The sequence below is a fragment of the Apis laboriosa genome, unplaced genomic scaffold (assembly GCF_014066325.1).
Source record: "Apis laboriosa isolate Shangri-la unplaced genomic scaffold, ASM1406632v1 scaffold12_cov154, whole genome shotgun sequence".
Taxonomy (NCBI): domain Eukaryota; kingdom Metazoa; phylum Arthropoda; class Insecta; order Hymenoptera; family Apidae; genus Apis; species Apis laboriosa.
Genome location: NW_025221207.1, coordinates 1095434 through 1103179, shown reverse-complemented (window position 1 = coordinate 1103179; position 7746 = coordinate 1095434). Strand labels below are relative to the sequence as shown.

The window sequence follows — 7746 nt, the reverse complement described above, 5'->3', positions numbered from 1 at the left end:
TTTATAAAATTTCTTTTTCTAAATTAACTTAAATATAAAAAGAAATTTAATTATTATAAAGTATAAGAAATTTTTTATAAGAAAATAATTAATTATAAAATATTATAATTTTGATTAAAATATCAAAGTATAATTTTTTATTATATATTTCGTATACAATACTTTTGAAAACAATTATTTATAACAATGTTTTATAATAAAAAATACATAAACATATATCTTTATGGTAATTTTCTTTTGGCTGGCTCTTCGTGAACCCTAACTTGAAGCGTGGAACGTGGTCCACATTTCCACACATTGCCATCTTTATCGAGTATACTCGCGCTTGCTGTGACTTGATATTGTCCACCACTACTATTCATATTATTATTCACATTAGTGGTATTACTCGCACATGTTGTTGTAGCAGTTGTACCTGGACTTCCTAATGAAAGTAAAAATTCACAAGCAAAAAAATCGCGATGTGGTGTGACAGTTTGTTGTAATTCGTTAACATTAGAATCCTATAATAAAATAATAAAATTAAATATTAAAATAAATATGTATAAAGGATTTATTATAAAAAACATTAATTCATACTTTTTGATCTGAATTTATCTTCGATGGAGGAGAAGTAGAAATAGAAATGCAAACAGCAGCAACAGAACGATAAAGAGAAGCGCGTCGACCATGTCGTAGCACCCCTTCGACTTTTAAAGCTAATTGACTTCCTTGAGGTACAGATACTGGTTCACCAAGAACACGAGGTTGTGGCGAAACAGATAATTTCACACTAGTTGCTTGTAAAGCTTGAAAATAATACCGAGGTATTGGTAATCTCATTTTTGTTCCAGCTAATAACATTACTTGCGAAACTAAGCAGTTTATTCTTGAATGACTAAGTGCCGCTGCTTTATTTTCACCTATATAAGTTGGAGCTAAACGACGTAATTCAGTACAACAACGAGCCAATTGACGCATTTCTACTGTATCACCAAAATTAAAATTTACTTCGGTTTGATGATATGTTTGAATTCCTGTACCACCACAAACACGTTCAACACTATTCGCTAATAAACGACAAATTTCTTGCAATCTATATGTAGTTAATTAAGAAAATACGTATTAAAATGCGTAAATCAGATATAACAATAATTTCAGATATAGATAAATTAAAAATTATTAATTAATAAATATATTTTTATAAAGGATACGCTCGTATGTTCGTCAATGAACCTGGATCAGCATCAAAAGCTGATTGATAGAGTTTCTGATAGTTTTCTGCACAATTTTTGAGTTCTTGAGCTGATTTTCTCAACTATAAAATATAGATTATTCGTTATTAGTTTAAATTAAACGTTTAAAATGTAATTAAAATTATACAAGTAATGTACTTGATTTGTAACACGTCCATATCGTTGAAGATCATCTTTTGTAGTTAGAACTACTGTACATGTAATAGCAGGTGGTGGAGCTGTACAAAGAGATCTAAATCATAATTAATTTATATTGATAAAATTAAAAATAATAATAATAATAAATAATTGTTTTTATGATATTCATTCATTCAAGATACCTGCATGAATGTAAAAGTTGTACAATAGCTTGAAGAAATTCACATCGCAATTTTGAGTATTCACTAGCAAATTGTAAACTTCGTAATGGTGTACTAGCAGCTTTTAATGAAGCGCATGCACTTGCATAGCGCGCAATAGCTCCATTTAATTTCTCTACAGTATAAACTCTTGCTTTGCTTTCCACTTCTTCTGTTTTCTCCCTGTTAAAATTTAAAAAAATAGATATATACTTTTTATAAAATAAATTATTAAAAACATATAGAAACTAACATAAGATAACTTTCAGCTTTTGTAACTAATTCCAAACCAGACAACCAAAAATGTAATTGTTCAGATGCAACTGTTTCTTTTAAACTTCTAAATATTTGAGTTGCTATTATATGATGGCCATATCTTGCAGCACTACGTGCAATTCGATATTTGGCCCAACCATCTACATTTTTAATAATTTCTTCTACTGCTTCTAAACATTCTGGATTCCATTCATATCCTCCAGCTACCATTTGAAAAAGTAATGTACATAACATTACCTTTAAAAAAAAATTTATATATTTTTATATTTTTTATGAAATATTACATTTCATTTATAAATTTACCTTTGTATGTACATGTACAGTCTGTTTAAGTTTTATTAATATATCTGGTAAAAGAGGAAGTAATGCATTTTCTCCTAAACTTCCTATAGCACCTAATGCTTCACATAAAGCAAGCGCTTGCTTCTCATTTTGACTGCCTTCAGCATGGGCATTGAAAAGTGTACTACCGATAGCATCGACAAATATCGAACAATGGCTAGGTTGTGCCCGACATAATTTTACTGTTGAACGTAGACAAACTTTCAATTGATGTAAATACTTATCATCCAAAGCTAAAAGTACAATTAGAGATTCAAGACAAGATACGACGTCTTGTATTCCATAGGCTGGTAAATTTTCTTCATAGCTATAAATAAAATATAAGAACTTCGAGTATACATATCTCATTTCTCGCTGATATAAGAATCATTAAATATATACCAATAACATGCAACTCTAGCTAAAATAGTAATTGCTTTCACTGCAATAAATGGATCGGGCGAATAACAAGCATTTACACATAATGATAAAAGAGGATTTCCTTCTTCTCTATTTGCATCACATGTTACTGCACTTTGACTAAGTACCTAAATTAAATAATTTCAAAAACTTATTTGTTTAATTCTCTCTTATATTAAAAAAAAATATGTTTTCATTACTATTTGACAAATAAATGGTAACCTCAATTACGTCTAATGTTCGAATAAGAAGATCTTTATTTCCTGCTCCATCTTGTAAGAGTGTTGTAGTGCTCTCTAAAACAAGAAATTTCTAAAATATCTTTTTTTATTTATTATACAAAATTAATTATTATTCATTATATTTACCTATCAAATTATTAAGAGCACCTTGTGGCCATAAATGAGCTCCTCTTCTTGCTAAAGAATGTAATAAATGTAATGCATGGCGTTTAATAGTTAATCTTGGGTCATCTTGTAGATAACGTAATAAAAGTGCAACTTGTTGTGGAACATCAATCAATGTTGCAGAAGCTAATGTGCTTAAAGCACTTAATGTAACTCTGACAAATTCAACTGCTGGATAACTAGCAAGAAGTTCCATACATAATTCATTTACCTTTAAAAAATTTATAATTTTATACAATTTATTTATATGTTATTAAAAATTAAAATTGATATTTACAATTATTACAAACCATTGATGCTGTAAAAGTATCATGATGCATATATTGTAAAATAGGTATAAGTTGTAATTTCATTGATGCTGGTGTTGCTTGACCTCTAATCATATCGGATATTTTACTGCACATGGAAACAGCAAATAATTTTGATTGTGCAGCAAACATTTGTGCAGCATATATTGCAGCTTCAACTTCAACTGAATCATGAGAATCTAATGATCTTCTTATACTATGATGAACCTTATAAATAAAATAATTTTTTTATTTATACATATTGTAAAATGGAACATAAATTATAACAATTATTAATATTTTACTTGTTGTCTTTCTGGAATAATACCAGCAACACTGCCTAGAGTTCGTAGAGTCAAAGCTCTAGCAACTGGATCATTAGAATGTATCACACTATAAATACGTCTGACAAATTCATCAACATTTAAAATTTTATCTAAATGCTTTTCACTTTGTTGACATACTCTGAGAACCCAAACACGTAAAAAATTACTGCCAGTACGAAAAACTTCTGCTAATTTTAAAAGAGAAGAATTTATCAATATTGGAAAAGGATATTTCTCGAATAATCGAGGAAATCGTACTATGGCTTCACATTGTTCACCAATTTTTGTGGAACGTAAACCTGAAAAATATCTTTATTAAATAATCTTTGCAAAATAAACTTCAAAAATTTTTCCTTTTTTTGTACAAAAGGATTTATTTATTAAACGTTGTATTAAATTTTTATTAAAATTTTATATTTAACAAGTACTTATTAATAATTTTATTTATTATATATATTATTTTATTATTAATACAATAATATTTTGTAAAAATTATGGTAAAATTAATATAAGGTTAAGTTTAAAAATAATATATAAACATACCTTTATCTAATTCTATAAGAGCAGAATTTGCATCTTGTTCTGGTTCACCAAGTCCTGTATCGTTGAATGCATTCATTCGCATACCAATCATTTTTTTAAACTATAAAATGTATTAAATAAAAATTAAGTGAAATGTTTTTTTCACTTAAGCAATAGAAAATTCAAAATATCTATATTCATATACAATGCCAAATTCAGTATAAATGAATTGCACATGCTTACTATATGTATATAATTTTAATATAAAAATTAACACTTTATTTTAAGACATAATTTTTTAAAGTATGTTAACTTTGAAAAATTATATAGTATATATTTAAATTTATAAAACATATTTAATGATAAATTCATAAATTAAATTATAATATATAAATTGTTTTTATAAATGATATAATTCTATGTTAAAAAGTATAAAAATATTTTTTATTATTATTATGTAATTCAATTTATTTATCATAAAAAATGAATTATGAACATTAGTTTCAATTCAAATTTCATGTATTCGATATAATTTATCATTTAAGTAATTGAGAATCCCTGATATGATAGATCGAACGACTCTCGCGCGAATATATTCATGCTAGTACAGTTGACAATTAAACTTCGACAAGTATGGGCGTTGTGTTTCTGCTTTTGTGAAAATAAAGAAGAAAAAAACGCTTTATACATAAATTACATTTATAAAATAGTCATTTCCACAAAAATACATAATTGAATAAAAAGTAATTTAATCGGTTGAACGATGGTGGATTATAGTAAATGGAAAGATATTGAAGTAAGAATCTTAGTTTTGGTCCAGTATGCTTATGGAATATTCTAGAGTGATAGTAGAAATTTCGAGTGTTTTTTTATTTGAGTACTTGAAAAAGTATAAAAAATAATTATTAAATTTAAACATATTTAATATAACTTTAATCAAAATTTTGTTATCTATGTACTTATTCTTCATAAATTCTGAAAAAATGATGTACATTTTTTAATATAAATTTTTTCTATTAACGCATATATTAATTTTTATAATTTATATATTTTTTTTAAATTTTCATAAAACAATAAATGTTGTTATTTATAATTAATATATTTATATATCTATTTATATATCTAAAATAATTTATATAAAGTTTAATATATATAAGTTAATAATGTGATGTTAACATTTATCAGATTTCAGATGATGAAGATGATACTCATCCAAATATTGATACACCATCATTATTTAGGTGGCGTCATCAAGCAAGGCTAGAAAGGATGGAAGAACGAAAACGTGAACAAGAGGAACATGAAAGAAAAAAAGCAGAGTAAATTATCTTCAATATATACAAATAAATTATTTCGTAGTACTAATATTTTATTATTAATTTAAAAATTTTTTTAATTTTTAATTATTTACAGAACCCTACAAAAATTAAAAGAAACAGAGGAAAAACTTGCAAAATTAGAAAGAGAACAAAAAGATTCAGCAGATTTGACAGCATTAAAAAAAGTTCTATATGATCTTGAACAAGAAGAGAAAAAAATTCAAGAAAAAGAAGAGGAAATGAAAAAAAAAGAGAAATTAACACCTTGGAATGTTGATACTATTGGTCAAGATGGTTTTACAAAAACAGTAATTAATAAAAGACCACCATGTAAAGGAGATGACAATGGTTTATCAGATGAAGAAAAAGAAAAAAAAATGAAAGAATTTGTAAAAGAAAATGAAAAAAAATTAAAAGAATTTGGCATGCTAAGAAGGTATGAGGATAGTAAGAAATTTTTAGCAGATAATCCTGATTTAGTATGTGAAAATACTGCAAATTATTTAGTTATTTGGTGTATTAATTTAGAAATAGAAGAAGTAAGTACATATTTACATATTTATGAATATAATTATTATATAAATTTATTTTATCATAATATATTATAAATTTTAGAAACATGATTTAATGGAACATGTTGCTCATCAATGTATATGTATGCAATGTATTTTGGAATTATCAAAACAATTAGATGTTGATCCAAGAGCATGTGTAGGTTCCTTCTTCAGTCGTATTCAAAATGCTGAATTAGAACATAGAAATTCATTTGAAGATGAATTAAGAGCATTTAAAGAAAGAATACGTAAGAGAGCTGCTGAGAAAGTAGCAGATGCTCTTAAAGAAGCTGAAGAAGAAGAAAAAAAGGCACGTCGTGGTCCAGGTGGTCTTGATCCAGTTGAAGTATTTGAAAGTCTACCAGAGGTACAAAATATTTTATCATGAATATGTTATTATTTTAATATAATATTTATCTTAATTAATAAATATTAATTTAGTAATTTAATATTTTAATATATTGTAACTAGCTTTAATTATATTAATTATATTATTTTTAGCCTTTACAAAAATGCTTTGAAACACAAGATCATGCTTTATTACAAGAAACTCTAGCAGTAATGCCACGACAAGAAGCACTTTATCATATGAAACGATGTGTTGATAGTGGTCTTTGGTTACCAGATGCAAAAGCTAAAGAATTGATAGATGAAGCATCTACAAAAGTTACAGGAGAAACGCCTAGTGCTGAATAATTACACGTGTCTGTAAATAACATGTGTTAACTTTCATGACTCATTTGTGCAAGTATCCTTTAGTACCATGAATATGTTATAATAAAATATTGTCATTGGACAATGAATACAAAATTTTTATCTTTATTGGCTTTTTCTTATTGTAATAATATTACACTATTGTTATGCTTTGAGTTATTTTAAGACTGAATTGCTGCATAATTTTGAGTTATTATAGGAAGTGTGAATATTATAAACTGTTAATTAAACAGAATAATTATTTAGTAATATGTGATAAAATTTCCCCTATATATTACATTGAATAATTAAAAGTTCTGATATGAATATTTACAGGTATTAATATTTATATATGCTAAATATACGTAGAATATATACTATATATGTATATAAATATGATTTGTTATATATACATTACATCAATATTTTTTATCTCATTCTTCAAATTAAGTCATATTATGTACATTGAAAATTGTAAACAAACTAAAATTATAATGTAAATAAAGAAAATACATTTAATTTGTTTTTATTAAATATATTTAATTTTTTTAAATATAATAAGATTGTGATTTAAATAGTAGAACAAATAGTGCGAATAAATCGAGATCCGCAAGAAAATATAACAGAAATGTGTTATTTATACAAATTATTTTTAATTTTCTTTTTAATTTTTTTTAATTTTTATATTTTGAATATTCATTTGTAATTATATATGTTAGTTATGATATATCAAATGATGTCAATAATATCAGCTATAATAAGTATCCAACAACAATTTCAAAAAGTGATAGAGAAAAATCTAGTGAAAAAAAAAATTATAGAAATAAAAATTTGAAAGAAGAATACAAAATTAATAAACAAAAGATGTTGGATCATAAAAATTGGATAATCAAAATTTTATTACATGTTTTAATTTTCAAAAATTTATATAATTAATTTTATTTTTTTTATTTAACTTTTATTATTTAATACTTATTAAAGAGTTCTGTGTATTAATTAAAAAATATAAAATATTATATATATAATTTAGATTTAAGTACAAAATTTA

The 7746-nt window shown here is 25.0% G+C and overlaps 2 protein-coding genes across 4 annotated transcripts; one reads left to right on the top strand and one right to left on the bottom strand.

The window, feature by feature from the left end:
- Positions 1 to 114: 114 nt before the first annotated feature.
- On the bottom strand, positions 115 to 4387 carry LOC122720424 (integrator complex subunit 7). 2 transcript variants are annotated; one of them, XM_043947151.1, is made up of 13 exons: positions 4154 to 4387; positions 3590 to 3909; positions 3288 to 3512; positions 2959 to 3208; positions 2813 to 2886; positions 2573 to 2718; positions 2153 to 2498; positions 1827 to 2086; positions 1556 to 1756; positions 1374 to 1467; positions 1194 to 1297; positions 580 to 1075; positions 115 to 503 (listed from the first exon to the last, which is right to left on the bottom strand). In XM_043947151.1, exons 1-13 carry the CDS (start codon positions 4242 to 4244, stop codon positions 222 to 224), a joined length of 2889 nt encoding a protein of 962 aa, XP_043803086.1. In that variant the 5' UTR covers positions 4245 to 4387; the 3' UTR covers positions 115 to 221. The 2 variants fall into 2 exon arrangements, with proteins under 2 accessions (XP_043803086.1, XP_043803087.1); XM_043947152.1 differs by having other exon boundaries at positions 2822 to 2886.
- Positions 4388 to 4738: 351 nt separating this feature from the next.
- On the top strand, positions 4739 to 7044 carry LOC122720468 (hsp90 co-chaperone Cdc37). 2 transcript variants are annotated; one of them, XM_043947212.1, is made up of 5 exons: positions 4739 to 4928; positions 5318 to 5451; positions 5546 to 5990; positions 6067 to 6372; positions 6507 to 7041. In XM_043947212.1, exons 1-5 carry the CDS (start codon positions 4896 to 4898, stop codon positions 6699 to 6701), a joined length of 1113 nt encoding a protein of 370 aa, XP_043803147.1. In that variant the 5' UTR covers positions 4739 to 4895; the 3' UTR covers positions 6702 to 7041. The 2 variants fall into 2 exon arrangements, with proteins under 2 accessions (XP_043803147.1, XP_043803148.1); XM_043947213.1 differs by having other exon boundaries at positions 4741 to 4928; positions 5325 to 5451; positions 6507 to 7044.
- The last annotated feature ends 702 nt before the right edge of the window (positions 7045 to 7746 follow it).

Coding starts and splice junctions, on each gene's coding strand:
- LOC122720424 (XM_043947151.1), bottom strand. CDS start 4,244: ATGATTGGTATGCGAATGAATGCATTCAACGATACAGGACTTGGTGAA. Junction 3,209..3,287: donor ATACTTTTACAGCATCAATG/GTTTGTAATAAT, acceptor AATTTTTTAAAG/GTAAATGAATTATGTATGGA. Junction 1,298..1,373: donor ATGGACGTGTTACAAATCAA/GTACATTACTTG, acceptor TATATTTTATAG/TTGAGAAAATCAGCTCAAGA.
- LOC122720468 (XM_043947212.1), top strand. CDS start 4,896: ATGGTGGATTATAGTAAATGGAAAGATATTGAA. Junction 5,991..6,066: donor TTAATTTAGAAATAGAAGAA/GTAAGTACATAT, acceptor TATAAATTTTAG/AAACATGATTTAATGGAACA. Junction 6,373..6,506: donor TATTTGAAAGTCTACCAGAG/GTACAAAATATT, acceptor TATTATTTTTAG/CCTTTACAAAAATGCTTTGA.